The 19,643-nt window shown below is 45.8% G+C and overlaps 1 protein-coding gene across 3 annotated transcripts in view; it reads left to right on the forward strand.

Annotated features, from left to right (window-relative positions):
- Window positions 1-3,280: 3,280 nt before the first annotated feature.
- The window catches only part of UPK1B (uroplakin 1B), a 73,988-nt gene continuing 57,625 nt past the window's right edge, over window positions 3,281-19,643 (forward strand). The window contains exons 1-8 of one of the 3 annotated variants that reach the window (XM_083821520.1): window positions 3,282-3,437; window positions 8,356-8,443; window positions 8,995-9,195; window positions 10,779-10,853; window positions 11,606-11,728; window positions 12,028-12,207; window positions 13,088-13,171; window positions 13,777-15,072. In XM_083821520.1, the coding sequence (XP_083677646.1) occupies window positions 8,375-8,443; window positions 8,995-9,195; window positions 10,779-10,853; window positions 11,606-11,728; window positions 12,028-12,207; window positions 13,088-13,171; window positions 13,777-13,827 (783 nt within the window). In that variant the 5' untranslated portion in view covers window positions 3,282-3,437; window positions 8,356-8,374 and the 3' untranslated portion in view covers window positions 13,828-15,072. Of the gene's footprint in view, window positions 3,438-8,355; window positions 8,444-8,994; window positions 9,196-10,778; window positions 10,854-11,605; window positions 11,729-12,027; window positions 12,208-13,087; window positions 13,172-13,776; window positions 15,073-19,643 lie in introns of those variants that run through there. The other 2 variants (XM_083821519.1, XM_083821521.1) reach the window with 2 other exon arrangements.

The following is a 19,643-nucleotide window of genomic DNA, read 5'->3' on the forward strand; positions in this document are numbered from 1 at the left end:
GTTTGTCTAAGCTTTTGGGCCAAGACCACTGAGGAATGGAGCCACAGCAGCTGACTAGCTTGTTAGCAGTAGAATACTGGAATTTAATCTGTTATCACCTATATCCAGATGAGCAAATTGCAATATAAGCTCTAGTCCAAAACTCCCTGGGGAAGCAGTTCCCAGCCTGAACCTAGTTCTTTACCAGACAGAGCAGCTTCCTCCAACCTGTTTGTCCTTTCCGATTGCTCACTTATCAGAAGGACAAGAAACGATCTGTTTTGAAAGGCTGAAAGTACAGATTTTCATGCAATCACATAATTTTAATAGCTTATATTCCATGTAAACACTGAAAATTGCAAGTCTTAAAACCAAAATACAGCCATGCATCATAAAAAAAAATGAGCTCATGAATAAAACTCTATCATACAAAATCAGAAGAATAAAGTGTAACCCCATCTTTTCATGAAATATTAAGAAACCCCAGTCGTTGAGAGCGTGCTTTATACCTCTCTTCTTAGGAATGAGGAGTGCAGTGCCATATTCATGGGTGGGTTGTGCACTGCCAAATGCAGAATACCAGAACTACCAGCATCACAAAGATGCCTGTATCTGGTTTTTCTGTAGCACTCTCCACCAAGGTATCTGAGGCTTTAGAAAGAAGTTACTTTCCACATTCCGCATCACACTAAATATATACATACAGTTCTGCTTTTCACTCTCTCTATTTCCAGGCCTAGATGGAGGGGCTAGCCCATCAACCCAGTGGTTTATCCGAGCCCACTATAATTAGCCCACGGTTGTTGCTAATGGTATGCCATTTGTCTCCCCGCACTCAACACTGTTTGGTAAACATTTTCCGGGACAGAGCTGCTCTCCCCTCATCTCCCTAGGTGGTGTTCACTTATTTATTCCCCTCACCCTCTCTCGAGATGTATCAGAAGTGTCAGAAGAAGGGCAAAACCTCGCGAAAGTTGGAAGCAGCTGCAGCACAAGCCACGGCCCGGCCGGCAGAGGAGCGGAGGCAGGAGGCCAGCTGCAGACCCCAGGGGCATGGTGGACATCTGCCCCTCGCCCCCCATGTGGAGGCAGCAGTAGGCAGCCATCAGGAATTCCCTGCTCCTCCAGGGAGGGCCTGGCACTTGGCCACGGCACGTGGAGGGCTTGGGCGGCCAGAGCCAGCCTCAGCCCCCCGCCTGGCAGGGGAAGGAAGGTTGAACTTCAGAGGGGGAAGCAGCTGTTCACAGCCCTCCCGGGAATGCAGGAGCAAAGCTGGGTGGCAGGGGCTGGGGACGGGGCTGCCGGAGCGGCACCTTCGGAAGGAGGTCACCAAGGCAGTGGCTCAGCTCACGGGCAGCACCTTCTGCAGCATGTTGTGGCAGGGATGCTCAGCCTTGCTCCAAGGATGCTATGCACGGTGGAGGGACATTCATCAGGAAGGTCCCCCTCCCAAGGACAAACAGAGGGTGCCTGTCAGATTGAACCTGTGCATGGGCATGGTTGACAGTGCAGCCACACTGCAAGGGATGTAAGATTTCCTGAGCTCTCTTTGGGTTTTTTCCTTAACTGTGAGACCCAATATTTGCATGCAACATTGCAAATGCAGTTAGGAGCCCCCTCACTTGTGGATAGGAGTGGTTTCTTCATGATGCTGGCATGAGGCAGGCATAGAAATGACTCCTGCCAGTTTGGCCACAATCTTCTTTTCCTTTCTGTGTGCTCTCTTCCTACCCAGCTACCCCCCCTCACACTCTTTCAGTCTTAAATCATTATTTCCATGCTATAAAGAAAAGACATTCAAAGGGTGCAGGAAGGTGAAAGGGTGTTCTTAGAGGTTGGGAGCAAGGTCAGTCCATTAGAATTGCCTACAGCATCTATTCAGCATTTATCAGCAGCTTTTTTCTTTCTTCAGGCATTCTCCATCTCCCTCCCATGCCCTGTTTTGAAAAACTAAGGCATATTTAATGGCAGGCACATTCTCACATTGCCCAGCCTCCCATAGAGCTCACGGTCATAGTGATAATTCTCCCAAGGGATTTCATTTTCGTCCTCCAACTGTCTCATCAAATGAAACCCCAAATTGCAGTGTCTTCACACTCAGTCCAGCACTCTGCTTTTAATCTACAGGCAGCAGAGGTGTGCACATATGTGGGTCTATGTGTGTATATGTGTCTGTAGAAACCACATGCACTTGTATTTTTTCTACATGTCCCTATACACTTGTGCACATGACTTTTTGGGAGGGGTACATGCATTTGTGAGCCTGTAGCGTCTGCAAATGCAACAGTTTTCAAAAATGTATGTATCTGTCTATCAAGCCTGTTGGCTTGTTCTCATCTGGACTATGCAAACATAGATGCAGATCTACAGGGAAGGCTGAAGCAGCTGTGGACAGCTCACTGAGGGTGCCCATGGTGGCACCTGGGCTCACATTGAGTGGTTTGTCAGCCACGCCACCCTTTCTTGCTCAGGCCAGGTCTCATGTATTCTTTTGATATTTGTTTTTGACTTGTGAAGGATGCTAAAAATGTGAAGCTCCCATCACCCATCCCAAGCTCACGGTTCAGTAGGTTGGGGTTTGCACCCAGAGATGAAGGACACCAAGCACAAGCAGCTGTGCTTTTGCCAAAGATTTGATCAAGTCTCCGGTAATAGGAATGATGATTTTCAGCAGATTTGGGCTGGAACGTGTGAGGAAGGTGACAGAAGTGCCTTTCCTGATGTGTTCCTCATCTTCAGCCCCTCCTAGTTCATCACAGGTCAATCATTATATATATGTGTTCTCAATCTTACTCACTCTTCATACAACTGAATGAGTTAAAAATCCTTGGGGCACAAGGCAATGCAATGGTCTCCCCACTTTCCTCATTGTCCATAGTGTCTTGCACAGTAGCCAACACCTACATTTTTGTTTCTAAAAACACCCTGGGCTAAAGAAAATCAAAATGGCTCCAACCCAAACCACTGTATTTTTCAAGTCTTCCCCATGCAACACAATTCAATGAAAACATTGATACTCATTTACTCTCTTTTCTAGTCAGCGCATTCTTCTTATACCACATTCAAACAACTGTCTGGCAATCCTAATATTTATATTTACTTCCTTCAAATTTGCCTATACTCTTTAAAGTTCAAGTATCTCACACGAGTGAGGCATTCATCCACCCTTTTGAGAGTACAATGCTAGAAATTCTTTAAGCTTTCTGTTTTCGGCACAACGACATTCCGATACAATCTGAGAATCGGAGAGACACCCTCTGGCCCCACACGAGCCAGGGAACAGGTTTGGCTAGAAAAAAAAGTTTTCCTCATGTGATGGGCACCCTACCAATCACACACCGCTCTTTTCAAGCAACCTGGGCTCTTTAAAGACCAGGTGAGGCAGGAGAAAGGGGGCTTTTCTTTGGCTGGACAGGTGTGTGTGGTTTTCTGCTGGGAAGCATCACCAGGAGAGAGGGGTGAGTACCTGGTTTTGGTCACCATCTTCTTCTTCATGAGGCAAATCAACGAGAAGCATCTGGTACAAGAAAACAGGCTTTTATGTTAAATGATTTTCATTTCAGACCCTGGGCTGTGTTTAGTATGTGGGAGGTTGGTACCTGGATGAGGTTAACTGCGGATGATTATTAAGCATTTCTTTTTTTCTTCTACCTCAGGCTGCATCTTCTATATGGCTGTTTTAATTTGTTTCATATTTTTTTCTCCTAAAGACTAGGGAGGAGGAAATGGGAAAATTAGATCTGTTGCCAACATGTTTGAATGTCAAAAAAAAAAATTATCACAGAGAAAGACAAATCCAGTAATTCCCCCTCACTTGTGAAAATAGAAAAGTATACATATATATATTAAAAAAAAAACCAACAACCTCTTGTTTTGGCTCTGCTGAACTAATGAGGGAGAGAGGAAAAAACTACCTCCCAGCTCTATTTCCGAGGTAATTATGCCTGATGATGATTTACCAGCCGCTTCACTGTTCACATAGGCTTCATTTCATAGCGATCTCTCTTGAAAGGAAACTTAATTAGTCTATGACCCCTGCTTGATGCTGAGCTTTGTTTTTGCTTTATATTTCTCCCCTGGTAGCATAAAATAACTGGCTGGCTCTTCATTTTCTCGGAGTGGCTGGATCCTGGCGAGCAAGCTGCTCTCTGTCAGGGGTGGCTGCCTTTCACTGGCAGGTGGAGTGACGGGAGAGGTTCGGTGGGGCAGGAGGATCGTGTGGGTGTGTGCTGGAAATCTTCGCCTCAAAATAAATAAATGATGAATCGACACTTATAAATCATCCGCCTTTGCAGCAGCAGGGTCCAAAATATTCATCAATAAAATATTTAATTGTCTCCTCTTAAAGGCAGTATAACTCTGCAGATTTCCCAAATGCTTTGAAACTGCCTTTGTTTTTTAAGTCCCTTGGAGGCTTATAAAAAGAAAAAAATCAGAAAATAATAATAACAACAGCAATCATGGTAATTAATAATTATGAAGTTGGTTTACTCAAGCCTTGCTGCACGGGACACCCTAGTGGGTTGGGCAGGTCTGTGCCTTGCCTGGGGCATCCTACAGCACCTGCACTGCTCCCCTGATGGCTCCTCCTTGCCAACTTCCCTTCCTTGGCACCCCACCACGGACGTTTTACTCATGCTTGTAGAGACAGGCCTGGGAAAGCCAGAGGGGTAGGAGGAGGTGGCTGGATGGGGTGAAGAGCAGGGCAGGGCCCCCGGGCAAGGATGAGGTTTCAGCAGCTGAAAGGCTGGGTTTGTTTAGTTGTGCTCAAGTGCTTCCAGGCCTTTCGGCTGAGGCAACTGGAGGCTGCAGAATCCATGGGAAACAGTACAAATGCACCCCTTGTCTCTGCCTCCTTGCACAAGGGGAGAAGAATGCCACGTAGAGTGCAGGCATGATGAAACTCAGGGAGGTAACAGGGGGTGAGGTGAAGTCCTGCGGGGCCCATTCATAGTGCTCAGGCACTGTCCCCACTCTTCTTCCCACCTTCCAGAGGTGCTGCTTTGTGCCAGCCCCTGCACTCCAGGCCAGGAGGGAGGTGGGGGTGTTATGCCCGTGATGGTGGCCAATGGTTTGAGCACCCCCAGCTGCTGCCTGTGGTGTGAGGGGCTGGAGGTCATCTTGTCCAACCTCCCTGCAGGCTGCCCAGGACGACATCCGGGTGGTTTTTAAATATCTCCAAGGAGCGAAACTCCATAATTCTGTTTGCAAGGAGGACCTAGGGCTTCACAAGGGCTGGAGCTCTTTGTGGAAGCAAATGATGCTCACAGGAGAGGTCCTGGACATTCTTTTGGCTACGGTGCTGTGACTCCACCATGAGAACTGGCACAGAACACGTGGCAATGAGAACAGGACCCTCTTCTACAAGAGGCAATGCCAAACCGATTCTTACCCGTGGGCTTTTTTGGCTAAAGATGGAGTAGAAATAGAGTAAAGCAGGGGACATTCATCTGTAAGTCTACTGAAATCCTGTCTCAGTCTGTAAAAATAGGGTATAGAGGTTTCAAAAAGTCAGTCAGAGCAATGTGTGTTAATTGATGCATAAGAGGCTGAGTCCTCCCTGTATCAAGGCACTGCTGCCAGCAGTACTTCATTTGAAAGTCTGCATGGGATTAGTCACCTAAAACACAAGGGCAGATGCCTGACTTTTCAGACAGGAGCTTGGAGAGGATAAGGGCGAAGCTGCAGTCTGTGTTGTGGCCAGGTGTAGGAAGTGGAAGAAGGAGGTGCTGCAGGAGGGCTGTGGGTTTTTGTGGTGCAGAGGGAGCAACAGAAACCTTTCCAGAGCTCCATGGAGCATGAAGCAAAGCCTATGGTAGTGATAATTGAAAATGTTGAAGTGTCACAGCTAACTTACAAGGTCCCCAGGATGTGCTAAGGAACACCGGGTCCATGCAAGCTCACAGCTGAAATCCCAGGACCTTGCCCCCTTCTTGTGTCACAGGTTGAGTTTTTGGATATGTTTTGGATAACAGTTGCAGCTGAAGCTCCTGTCTCCTCAGGGGTTTCCCTGGAGCCCCGGGAAAGTGTGTTTGGGTTGTAAAACTTTCCTTAGCCAGCCCACACAGAAGGCTTCCCTTGTTCTGAAATGATTTGTGTCCGCAGGCATGAGCTGGGGGCGCATGTCCCTCTGGGAGGTGGGAGGAGGACTGCCTGTCGGTGTCACTCCCAGGGGATGGTGGCGAGTCATGCCTGTGTGCAGCCTGCCTCGGGCAAGGCAGCACAGGTTTGTCTCATGCCTCAGTCATGCACCTGACCCCAGTGCTGTGCTCTTGCTTAATGCCGCTTACTTCTGAGGGACAAGGAACAGGCCGGGTGGGAAGTCACAAATCTCCTGCAGCTTCTTTTAGGTGACCAACCCCATACAGGGTTTGAAATGAAGTCCTAAGATTCTGGAAAGCCTTAAGTTGCCTAGAAGTCTGGCAATTTATAATTGATATCTGTGTGGTGGTGATCATTCCCAGCTTTCCTTCCAGCTGCAGCATTCTAGGAGATGGGTTTACACCAGGAGAAAAGGTCCCCTTTCTGAGGCTGGTGTGCCTGCAGTAATACCTGGCCAAAGTGAGGCAAGAGAAAGCCAGGTCCTGCCTACAAGAAGAAATCTGGGTTGTAGGGAGGCAAGCATGTGGGCTGGGTGGAGAGTTGAAGTGCAAGAGTCTTCAAACAGGTGGGTAGTTAACAAAAATGAAGTAGCTGAGCTGTGCCCTTGGGTAGCCAAGAGCAAGCCAGGTCTAGTTTTCTTCAGTCTGAGTGCTGTTGTTATGCTACAGGGGTGTCTGCAGGAGAGAAGGGGAGGATAAAGACATTTCTGTAGTATTAAGGAAAGGGTTGTGACTTTGTTAACCACACTTAGCGTGATCTGTCGTGCTAGACACATGGCACACTCAGCCCAGCTCTCCGCATGGCAGCTGGAGCAGACCTGGTTTTTCACGTGGTAGTCAGAGTTCATGCACCTGCATTCAAGCAGGGAAGATTTCCTTGCTTTTTGGACTGTGCCCTGACTTGTGATGTCTTTTAGCCGGCAATAACTAAAGGCTTTTCTAAAATCCCTGCAAGGATTAAGGCAGTGGTTTCTACAGCTTTCAGATATTTGGAGAACCAGTCTGTCTCAGGTTTGTCAGGGTCTGCAGTATTGTACTGCAGACCACATGTGGCCAAACACTGCCCAGACCTCCAAGGCAGTTGATGTGACTCCTGGACATGCTGGCTGGCCAACAAATTTGCAAGTTTGGCAGCTTCAGGTTGATCTCATAAGCCTGTACAGAGCTCTGCAGCTTCAGATGTGTTGTGCCAGCCTCTGACCACCTGGCTGGTAATAAGAATGACTTCTTACCTGGGAAACAATGGCTACTCATGCTATCTTGGGGAAATACTTGGGGAATTCTTGGGGAATCCCAAAAGTTTTCTGAAGAATCACAGAGTTAGTAACCCCAGGAACAAAGGGCAGGAGTGCTGGTACTCCAGCAGGGGAGGAGTTCAAGCTGCTTTTTCCTTTGCCAGCTCAAGTTGGGCCCACTTCAGCCTTTCGTTCGTGGTGTCTGTTTTCCTAACCACCCAATAAATGCAGCTGTCTCGGGGTTGGGGTTATTCTTCCTCCCCCTCGCCATGCACACATGCACTCTGTCCCTTTGAAACAAGGACTCCACCAGCACTGGAATTTGGGCTTGTTTCTCCAGGAGGCCTCACACCTCTGACTAGTGCCTTTATGCTGCTCTCTCTGGAGGGGGGTGAATCCGAGGCGGGGCGCCTGGGCCCAGCCTGCAGGATGTAGCGCTCTCAGGAATTTGGTGGGAATGCTGCTTGGCCCGGCTCCCGTGAGCCAGCTGCAGCCTGAGCAGCTCCATCCCTTGCACCTGACCGGGGACGGGGGCCCCAGCTTTGGATCCTGGCATGGGTGTGAGAGGGAACTACCCTTAGCAAGGTGCTGCCAAGCCCTGCAGTGCCAGCATGTGTGTGATAGAGCTGCAGTTACCAGCATGGTCCCGGTGCTGGCTGAGAGGAAATGGCCAAAAGCATGGATGGCATGCCCTAGGATAAAGCTGGGTCCTTTGAAGGAGGAGCAACGTGAGAGCTCTGAACTCATCCCTTATCCATCCTGGTGGGTGCTGTTGTGTCTGTGAAAACCTATCCAAAAACTGAGCTGAAGCCACTGGCTGTGCACAGAGTTACCCCAATCTTGTATAGCTCAACTGTCAGGGAGAGTATGAGTTACCCACTTCACACCTAGGGAAGTTTTTCCTCTGGAGTGGAGGTACAGAAAGGTTGGCAGGTTCTGTCTACCTTTTTCCACAGGGTAACTTCAATTTCTGAATGAATCTATTGTGCCTGCCTAATTGATTACTGTTTTTCTTTTGATTTTCTTTTTTTTTTTCTCAGGTTGCATGAAGAGCTAAAGATGGCAAAAACTGAAAATGGCGTACGCATCTTTCAGGGTCTATTAATCCTGGGGAATGTGGTCATTGGGGTAAGTGAACTGGGACAGGGGTGGGTGGCTGGTGGCTTCCTTCCAGTATGACACTTCTTGAAACAGCATTTCCCAGCCATGAAATCCCTCTTCCCACGTGAAGTCCGCCTGTAAGCAGAGCAGTAGGGTGTGAGAGGAGAGGTAAAGGAGAGCTGCTAAGGTTGGTCAGTAGGGTGGGGAGGGGACAACAAGGAACAGCAGAGGCTGATCTGCAAGACCAACAGGACTTCTAGAGGAACAGCCCTTGCTGCTGACCAACATCTTTTCAGCCAACTCCTTCCATTATAGTGAAGGCAAAAGTTGTGTTAATTCTTTCTTAACGTACTCAAGATCTTGGCCTAACATTTCAGGTCTAAGCTGGGTGAGTTCAACTTGCAATCCTTGTGTTAAGGTACAGTAAAAGAGGTTGTAGAGTTGGACAGAGGAGGAATTGAGGAGCTCCTGTTGGGCAGGAGGGTGAAAGAAACAAATGTAGTCTGCTTCTTTTTGTGTCTTTGTTATTTCTTTGGGGAAGCTTGATTTAATGGATTTCCCAAACTTGTACTTCTCAGATGTGTGGTATTGCCCTGACAGCAGAGTGCATCTACTTTGTGTCCGATCCCCATGGTCTCTACCCTCTGCTGGAAGCCACAGAAAATGATGACATCTATGCTGCTGCCTGGATTGGCATCTTCGTTGGCTTTGCACTCCTTGCTCTGTCTATCCTTGGCATCATAGCAGTCCTTAAATCCAACAGGACTTTGCTGCTGGTGGTAAGTGTAGCAAAGTTTTCCCACTGATTCCTGACAAACTGAAAAAAAAATGCTGGTTTAGTTTCCCTGCTCACCTTGATAATCACCCACTGAGCAAAGACAGCTTTTATTAGTGAAGAGGAGCCAAAGTTTCTTCTCCACCATGGCTGTGTTCTTCCACAAGGTGATACCTGTGAGGACACACACATGACAAACTCCCAAGCCAGGATGAGGGAATTAATAGTGAGAGCCACAATGGAGGCTTAAACTCACCGGCTTGACCCTGACCTTGCCCTGAAGCCATGCAGAAACACTTGTGCAATCACATGCAGCTGAGATGTGGTTTAGATTCTTGTTTCTCCCCACCCCCTACTGCCTTTCAGCTGTCATGTACCATTCAGTTTAGGAGCTGATAAGTAATGACTGCTTTACAAGGCATTAGTATGTGTTAGTATACCAAATATGGGTGCAACTGACATTGTACATCAGCAAGCAAGCAGAAATTACAGGGATGAGGACAGAGAGCTTTGGATAAGCCAAAGACCATGTTAAGAGGTGAACAAAACTCTATATAATTTCTTACTTAGTCCTTCAGGTTGACAGTGGTGAACTTAATTGGTGCTTGCATTAAGGAAGGGTAGAGCTGAAAACTATGCAAACAGCTCTGTCTTGAATTAATGTAGGATGGCAGGGTGTCCATTTTAAACAAGAGACACTTAGAGATCTGAGCTCTTGCACCAGAGAATTCGCTAAAAAAACAGCTGATGGAAGAGAATTTCTGAATTTTAGTGTCTTGGCTGAAACCCAAGGCTGTGGTATAAGAGAAAGCAGAGAATACAGGGGGCAGAAGCTGGGGTAAAAAAAAAAAAAAAAAAAACAATGCCCTGAATATGAGGAAAAATAAATAAACTTAAAAAATAAAAAATAAAAAAGTGAGAGGAGAAATAGACACATGAAAACTGCAAAAGGAATATGGAAAAGGCTAAAAGGAGTTGTGCTAAGAAAGGAAGAGAAGCAGGTGAGAGGTTCTCTTGAGGATCAGTTTTCATGAAGGATCTTTGCTTACAGAGTAAGAGTGCTGAGGAAATCTGATGATGCTGGGGAAATCCTGAGATCAGGAGGATCTGATCAACCCATTAAATTGCACCTTCTTTTTCCATAAAGTATGAGGTCTCCTGCTAGAATTGAATAGCTTCTTGCTGAAAAGCTTTTAGCTTGCAAGTGGAAGTGAAAGGAGGAGACGTGGCACAAAAATAATTTGCCAATGAAATACAGCGATGAAAAAGGCTAATGTTATTCTAGGGCATATCGGGCAAAGTATTTTCCATAAAGACAGGGTGGCATTAATGCCATTCAATGAGGTTCTGATGAAATTACATCTGTGAGATGGAGTACAATTCTCATCGTTTGCCTTCAGGAAAGCAGGCTGCAAACTGGAACAAGTACAGAGAAGGGCTACATGAATGTTTAGAGGAAAAGACTGGGGAGACTAAGATAGTCTGTCTTCTTCTGGCTTGAACAGAAGTTGGGGCTTAATCTTGAAAAATACAGAACTGGAAGAAACTGCTTAACTAAGCCAATTCTGCTCTCCCTCTCTCCCACAGTATATTATTCTGATGCTGATCACTTTTGCATTTGAAATGGCTTCTTGCATCACGGCAGCAACTCACCGAGACTTTGTGAGTATAGCTTTCCTCATACGTTCATGCAACCACATCAGAAAATGTTGCAGTTCTACAGCATGCTGCCTCCTGTTCAGTAGAGTAACTGGCCTGTGTGGTGGTACACTGTAAGCTCAAAGGACTACTGCTGAGATACAGTAAGACCCCACAAGGGAAACCTTCAGCCTCATTATTCTAATAAAGGAAATATCTTTGTTGTTTTTAACATAGTTCTGTTATTTTTGATATTTTAAAATGTTTATAACCTTGCATCTAAGGAAATAATAGCGTGGGTTAGCTGAATCATCAATACAATGTTTAGTCTTTCAGCTACAGGCTGATTAATCTATCACACATGCAGAAGACACATCTTCTGCATTGCCACAGGCAGTGTCACTAGTGAGGGAAAGATTACGTGGGTAACTGCAGATATTGGTGGGGGGAAATGACCTGTGGCATTTCAGCTCCAAGCAGCTTATCAAGTGTAACCTATAGCTTCTGCACATCTCCTGTGATCTGACATCTGGAGGGACCTGCTCAAGAGTCACGCTCAAGATCTATGTTTTTGTTGCTCCTGCTCCTTCAATCTGGCTTGTTACCCTCCTCTGTGTAAAACTGGGGGGGGGAAATCTTCATTCCTCTTCTCTATCAGGACACTGACATAAGCAAACAAACCCACCCCAAATAACCCCATATTTGCTTTGCATGGCCACTTAATTACATAGTTCCTTCATTCTTTTCTTTTTTTTCCTTTTTTTTTTTTTCTGCAGCTCACACCAAATCTCTTCCTGAAGCAGATGCTAGAGAGGTATCAGAAGCCAGACGCGGGCAATAACAATGACAAATGGATGAGTGAAGGGGTCACAAAGACATGGGATAAACTCATGCTTCAGGTAATAATAACCCTGAAAATGCTCATTAATGACTAAATGCCCTGCAGCTCTGGAATTTCAAGTCCTCCTTGGGGCCACTCACTAATAAAGAGGATGGTATCTGCCTTGAACCTTAAATGAAGTCCTGCCACACTCCCTATTTCACTCGTTTATCAGATGGCAAACTGTCAAAGGCAGGAACTTCAAGAATCTTTCCCATAAATTCATGGTTAATGACTAACTAGCCATGTGCACGGTCTGGTCTTGTGCAGGGCCGTGATCTCGTCTGTTGAAGACCATTCCCTTCTCTCTCCCTACAGAATCAGTGCTGTGGAGTGCAAGGGCCCTCCGACTGGCAGGAGTACACATCTGCCTTCCGCATGACGTACAGTGATGCTGACTTCCCTTGGCCACACAATTGCTGCGTCTTGGATTCTCGAGGGTCTCCCATCAACCTTGATGGCTGCAAACTTGGAGTCCCTGGGTTCTATAAGAGCAATGTAAGGTTTTCTCTGCTTTTCCAATTAACTTGTGTTGGTCAAAGGTGCCTTGATAGAAGGGAAGGAAACAAGGAATAGCCTTCCTCCTCTACTGTAAGCTACAGGTGTTGAAAAGTTTTCTGGAGGAGAAGCAATGCCTGTAGGGTTCTCGTCATGTTGAACACAGAACAGATTGTGATAAAGGCATTTCTGATAAAACATTATTTAGAAAACTCTTCCAGTGCCAACTATGGCATCTTCTACATGCAGGTGGACAGCAGCTAAACCAAGCTTAACCCAAAGATACAACATGAGTGAGCAAGTCAGCAGTTCTCCTCTTCAAGGCAGTTGCCACAACCAATGGAGAACAGATGTCAGGGGAGGATGAAGAGGCTGTCTTCTGGCATGGTGCCCCAGGAAATGAATAGTAGGGCATCTCTGAAAAGTGGAAGTTGTTTCCTGTGGGGAGATCCAGTTACTGAACGCATCACTTGCTGAGCTTTTCAGTAGACCAGCTTTTCCTATTCAGACAAATTGTTGGGTCATGAGCTAACAGACATTTCTAGAGCGTGTTCAAGTTTCCAAATTTGCCTACACCTTCTTGATTATGGAGGCCATCTCTTTGTTGGCTGTTTGATTACATATGTTTATTTGGCATGTGGATGGCACAGAGAATTGTTCTTGAAGTGTTTAAGATGGATCTACTTTGTATTTGGAGCTAGAAACAGATAGGCAGTCTGCAAGTTGTCAATAAGCAGTTCAGTTCTGGTTTGTCTTCTTGAGTTACCCAAATTAAAATAGGAGAGGAGCATGCCACTTGACTCTCTTAGAGGCGGATGACCTTGTAACTTAGCAGCAAAAGCTCAAAGCTGGTGTTGATTCAGGCATGGTTGTCTTACAGGGTTGTTATGCTGCTATTTCTGGGCCAATGAACAGACAAGCCTGGGGTGTTGCCTGGTTTGGTTTTGCCATCCTCTGCTGGACTGTGAGTACTTAATATTTGCTTTTATTTCCGCTTCTCTTTCCTTGCTATCCCACACCCAGTTGGGTGGAGGTAGATGACGGCTGACACATTTTTAAAAAAATCTGTAGATGATGGTTATTTATTTGTCACCAATCTGCTTGTAGCCAGTTCCACTAATACGGCTACATTCAGAAGTTCCCCTCCATCCTGGCTCCCACACTCGAAGAGCTAAACGGCCTGCCAGCCTGCTGTGGCTTGCTGCCACCTCAGTAATACAGCACAGCAAACACAAAATGCAGATACATGTTTTTTAAGGGTATTGGATCGTCTGAACTGCAATCATGACAGATAATCCAGTATCTGTTTTGAAGACTTTGCATGAGTGTTTCAGGTGCTCTGGGTTCATCAGCTTCCTGACAGGCAATCCCCAGTGAGCTGAGTGATGCAGTCAAATAGTTACATCTGCACATATCTTCTTTCTTTCTTTAAGCTTCTTCTGCCTGAATGGACCTTGCTTATCAACGTCCGTTGTTGCTCTCTTCTGTCAGTAGGACTACATGGGACTTGGGGGAGAGGTGTGGAGAAAGAAAGGGGAGTAGAGAGACTTAGTAGTCTTGTCTTTTCAGTTCTTTGTCCTCCTCGGTACCATGTTCTACTGGAGCAGAATCGAATACTGAAGGCCTGGTGTCCTCAGCGTTGTCCTGAAGTACTCTGTGAAACTGCATTTGTCTCCTGCTCCATGCTCCTTGTGCCACTGAGGATTTGAAGTTTTCCCGATACCTCTCCCATATTACTTTTGCCCCTCCAAAAACCTGACACACTGAGTTGATCCTTCCAGGAAAGAACCTTCTTGTCCCTTCTTTGCCCCTTTTTCTGCCTCCTAGCTGAGGTACAGTCCTTCTTCTGCTGTTCAAGAAATCCTTGGAGCATAAGATAAGAAATGATCCGATTTGTTCTGTGATGACATCAGAGAGGAAAATGCCCAGATATGCTTTCTCCAGAAAAGTCTCTCTCTAAAATTTGGCTGAGTGTAAATCATAATGCTAAAGGCTCTGGCAAGGGCTTTATGAGCAAAGCTGTAACCTCCTGTGACCAATAAAGACGGACGCTGCAAGGGAGAAAACTGAAGAACTCTCTAATACATTTTATCTTTCAACTTCTGTTCCTGGTCTCTGTCACCCTATGCCTTCGAGTAAGGCAGATTCTCTTAGAGTTTAAGTGTGTCAGCAGTAAAGACGTATCACAGGTAAGAAGTCTGTTGCTAGTCAGGCCCAGCAAAAGGCCAGCTCTGCAATACGCTGCCTGTATTCAGGCCTACCTCCTGTAACCGATGAAACTGCTGCCTGTTCTCCTGCCTTCAGAAGTGCCAGTTCATGAAAAGCTTCTCTTGCTAGCAAGCAACTCCACCAAAATCTACATGTACTTCACAGAAGATTTCAATAGAATTTGTGCAGAATACAAGGGGTCCTGTGCCGTAGTTGGCTTTGTGGAAGTGGCAATCCCACACCCGTAGATCACTGTGCTTCTTGTGTCAGCTAGCTACGTGTACATGGTCATGTCTCCTGTGTACTCCTCCTCCCACATCCCCAGATAAGGCACGACAGGCATCAAATAATGCCAACAATCTTCTGAAAAATGCCAGCAAGGTCCTTAGTGAGCCAAGTCCAGTTGTTGCATCAACACTTACAAATCTCACTCGGTTCAATAGTGGCAGTTTACTTTGGCCCAGACTGATCTGGTGCCTTTCCTAGTGGATGTTTCAGTTACACGTGTAATGTAAACGTGCTCCCGTGTAGAGCATTTTAAGGTGAAGCCTCTTCCCAAGGTGTTCTGGCTCAGGTTGTGACAGTTTGCCAGCTGCTGTGATGCCTTGTTTTTTGTATATTTGCCAAAATGCTAATTAAAAAGAAGTGGAAGTGAAATTTTCCTTTTGCTCATGATTCTGTGTTTGGGAAGGGGAAACGATGAAGGCCTGTAGCTGGGACACCCTGGGCAGTGCACTCTGTAGTCCTGTAAGCCCATCCCAAAGGTCTGAGTATGCAGTGCCCTGGTGTATGGTGCTACAGTATGTCTGCAGCTCAATAGTCCCTCACTAGGGCACTGCTGGAGAAAAAGAGGGTGAATAGCTTGAAGGAAAAGCAAGTCCCTGTAGCACAGAAAGGTTTTTCTTTATGTGTGTGCCTTCGAAAAGGAAAATCCCCATGGATCAGCCATTCTAGTAGGGGAGACCACATGCAAAAGTCTTGTTTCAGTGGGGTGGTGATGGTTTTTGAGAGTCCGGACTCTCAGCAATTTCTATAAGGACTGCCTTGTGTCTTCAGTGCTTTTTTGTGAGACTTGAGGACATGGCTAGTCCACAGGGACTGTGTATGTCAGTGGTTGGGGTTTGTCTTATGAATGCCTTTTCTGTTTGTGTGTGTGTTGCTGAGAGCTACAATCATACATAGATCTAAATAAATCTGAAGAGAATTGGAGTCTGCCTAGGATAGGCAGCAACAGCAAAGACTTAGTTAAATGCTACTTGCTGTGAACTGCAAATCCCTGCCTACTACATGAGAGGAGAGGAGAGGAGAGGAGAGGAGAGGAGAGGAGAGGAGAGGAGAGGAGAGGAGAGGAGAGGAGAGGAGAGGAGAGGAGAGGAGAGGAGAGGAGAGGAGAGGAGAGGAGAGGAGAGGAGAGGAGAGGAGAGGAGAGGAGAGGAGAGGAGAGGAGAGGAGAGGAGAGGAGAGGAGAGGAGAGGAGAGGAGAGGAGAGGAGAGGAGAGGAGAGGAGAGGAGAGGAGAGGAGAGGAGAGGAGAGGAGAGGAGAGGAGAGGAGACAAATGGGGGAATAAGGACAAAATGCAGCCACACTGCCTCTGTACTTTTGGCTTGTCCAAATCCCTCTAATAGCTTCTCAGTCATGAGAGCCTTCGTGGATAGTTTCTCACCTGCCTAAAGATCTCTTGCTTGAGTTATTTCTACAACCCAAGTAGCTTTGAAAATGAGTGACATGACCAGTATGGAACATGTTAGAGATTAGCAAGGCCTTCTGCATATGGTTGTGGCTGGAGATACGGCCTGCAGAAAACTTTAAGACCACAGTAATAACTGACTTCAAACATTATTTTCTCATCTGGTCTTTTACTTCAGACCCAGAAGTCTCTTTCTTCCTTCACCATCTAAATGTGCTGTGATTATAGCACTGCTCTCAATGTAGAGAAAATGCTGTAGGATTTTATAGGAGAAGAGGAACCAAGAATAGCTTGAACAGACTATTGCAGTATTAACTGCTCCAACCAGTTGCAGATGATATTATTTACCTATGGCATAAATGGCAGTTTAAGCCAATAAAATTTGGGTTCATCAAGTTTATCTTCTGATTTTTGAGCCTTTAGCTCACTTGGCCCATTCGAACTAAGGTGGGAGAAGAAGACTGGGCTGGTGGCAGAATGATGCTGAGCATGCTTTTGAAAAATCCTGCACAGCTTTTTCTGGTTTTTCAGCTTCTGAAGGTTGATTCCAATCTCTACAAGTTCCCTACCTGGGATGCCAGGGGAGGGTGAGGAAGGGATGGAGTCCATGACAGGAATGGTGGCGAACTGGTTCGTGTGTTGGCTGGGGCTTGTAAAGAAATCCTGATCATTCTCAGCTGTTTGGATTTCTGCCGGAGGTTATGGCTGTAACTGGTCATCAGAGTAGGCAATGTCCATAGACGTATGAAACTGGACTAAGTTTGCTGGACTAAGACAAGATGAAGAAAAAAATCTACCAGATGGAAGTTGGGTGGTATTTTTTGTTTGTTTGGTTTTGTTTTTGCAGATTTTCTCTGTGTATTTCTTCTCTGTGGGTGTGAATATTCACAGTTCTCTCCTGGCAAAAAGAAAAAAGTTTCAATTCTCCCACAGTTACCAACTGTATTTTTAGATTATTAATATATTGTAATATTCTAATTCTGAGAAATCAGATTTTCACTGAGAAATATCCTTTGTTCATACTTGACTGAGCAGCTTGACCTCCAAGCCAACAAGTATCCCAAATCCCAGCTGCTCCCCTCCCATACACACACAAACAAAACCCAAAGCCTTTCAAATTCTTGAATAATTGTAGCTGGCAATGATGAAAGTCTTCGTTCCTTCAGGCCATCGGGCAACACAGGCCTGCCTTTGTCCCCGTTTCTCCAACAGGTTCTCCTACCCCTTCCTTCTTTCCTCTCACTCGTTCTTCATCTTCATGAAATCTGTTTGCATGCAATCTCTCAGGCCCTATTTCTCCTCACCTTGCTGGTTATAAACAGTGTACAGAGCCTTGCTGCTTTGCGCTGTGCTTGCATCTAACTACCCACCTCAGCGCATGAATGTGTGCTCAGATGATTTATTTCTCATCCTGCTCACCGCTCTGGCATCTTCGTTTTTCGCATTCCTTACAACAGGCACTCGTGCCAAAAAAATATTTATTGGAACCATACTTGGTTGACCTAAACCTAGCTCATAAATGAAGCCTCCTTCTTCTACCCCTTGGCAGCCCTACTCCCTCTGGCAACTGGGGAAAGCCTGTGCAACGTGTGGTATGCTGGGAACCTCCTGCAAGAACTCTTCCTGTAATCTCTGGCATCTATCTTTAGGAGAGCCTGCTGCGTGAGGAGCTGCGGATGACTGCTGAGGGTTTATCCTCAACAGCAAAAAAAAAAAAAAAATAGGTGAGGGTGTTTCTGACAACATTAGCTTGCACGCGAGGTGAAATTCCAGCATAGGCAAGGTCATCTGTAGTTCTTACACATTCACTTGCTGAGATAAACTCTTCAAGAGAAACAGTGATGAGCAGTGAGCTGTTATGTCTGCTCGGGGCTCTTACTGAATGCGAGTGCAGGGCTGAAAACCTTGAATCTCTATCATTTTCCTTAGGCGATGTACAGCAATGTACACCTTTAGAAAGGCACTGTGGATGGCACCAAGCCTGGAGCAGGTAAAGCCACCACAGATAACCCCTACAAATAAGCTGCCTAGTCTTTTTACATCTCTCTTCTACTTCCACTGTCTGGCAGATTGTGTTTAAAACAAATTATCTCATGATACAAAAAAAAAAACAAAAACAGTCAAGAAAAAAGAAAGGTGAGTAAAGCACTATGTGAGCACCTGTTTTTAATGATCTAAACTGAAACTGACTTGTATGAAGGAGGAGGGAAAGAAGTTACCTGATATTTTCCAGACTGGTTCAACTCTATCATATAGCTTATAGGCATTTTTTTTCTTCTTCCTTTTCAGGTTTTACTTATCTGGAAAGTTTCCCTGTTTAATAACCATCATATGTGTTACTCTCCTTTCTCTAGCTCTGGTTGTTCTCATGTTCCTGTTCCTTGTGGTTCATTCTTAAGTAGCTACTGAATTTTCTTTGAAGTCATTTCCTCTCACAGAATTCAAATTTCTCTGGTCTTTTCAGATAAGGGAGTTGAATGATAGATATGTGCTCCCTGTAGCAGATGTTCTATGAGAGAAAACAGGTCCAGTTTTAAGATGCATCTGGACCCAAAGTGCAGGACACGATTCCTACGGATTTTCTAGGTACACAAAACATCGTTCCTCTCACACTGCAGTTTGCAAATAAGACATGAGAAAACAGCTACACTTTTTTCTTATGGAATGAACCAAACTCTCATGTTTTAACCCTTATGTTTTACCTAACTTCTGGAGGCATCAGAACCTGGCCAGGTGTGAGCTTTGCAGCTCCCATGTGAGACAACATGTTCTTGGAAGAGTTAATCCTGTTCAGCTAGAAAATGTAATCAAATATCTTACTGCCTTTCTCCATCTTGGCCATTATGATCATGTTCTCCTTGCTGTTGTTGCTGCCTTGTGCCAGCTTGACCTAAGTTTCCCCCACTGGGATGAATTTCCCTCCTTGCACTGCCTGCCTGCCAAGTGGGATAGCAGCTTGACACGTCCTGTTGCCCACAGCTGCTGGACTCCTGTGTGGCAAGGAGGTTGTATGAGACACAAGTATCAAACTCCCTTTGTACTGGGTTAGCTTTTCTCCTGGTTAACGGCCAGCTTGGGAACTTGCTTAATCTTACTTTTGACTTAGCTGACAGTATTGAAGATGTTATAACTGATGTTTCTAATACAACCTACACAGATGTTTGTCCTGAGTCAGACTTTCAGACCCGTAGTGATGGGAAAATAGGCAAAAGGAATTGGCTGAAATTGCGCTGAAGCACAGCACTGACTGGAGTATGGCCAGGTCTGTAGCGCCCCTTTTGCTTGATATCTATAATGGAAATGCTGGGGGCAGTTTGAGGGTCTCCTCTTGTCTTATTGCCAAGTCATTGATAGACTCTGTGGCACAAAGAATACAAAAATGCTGTTTCTCATACAGCACTAATAATTGGTTAGGGCTAACACAATTGCAGAGTTCAACAGACGTGGTTTTCTGTCCCACTGTGAGTGCCAGTTGCCATGGAAAGCAGGAAGCACAACCCAGGCATTTTCCTAAAGGGAAATTGCAGTCATGAAGCTGGT

This window comes from Anser anser (assembly GCF_964211835.1).
Source record: "Anser anser genome assembly, chromosome: 1".
Classification (NCBI taxonomy): Eukaryota; Metazoa; Chordata; class Aves; order Anseriformes; family Anatidae; genus Anser; species Anser anser.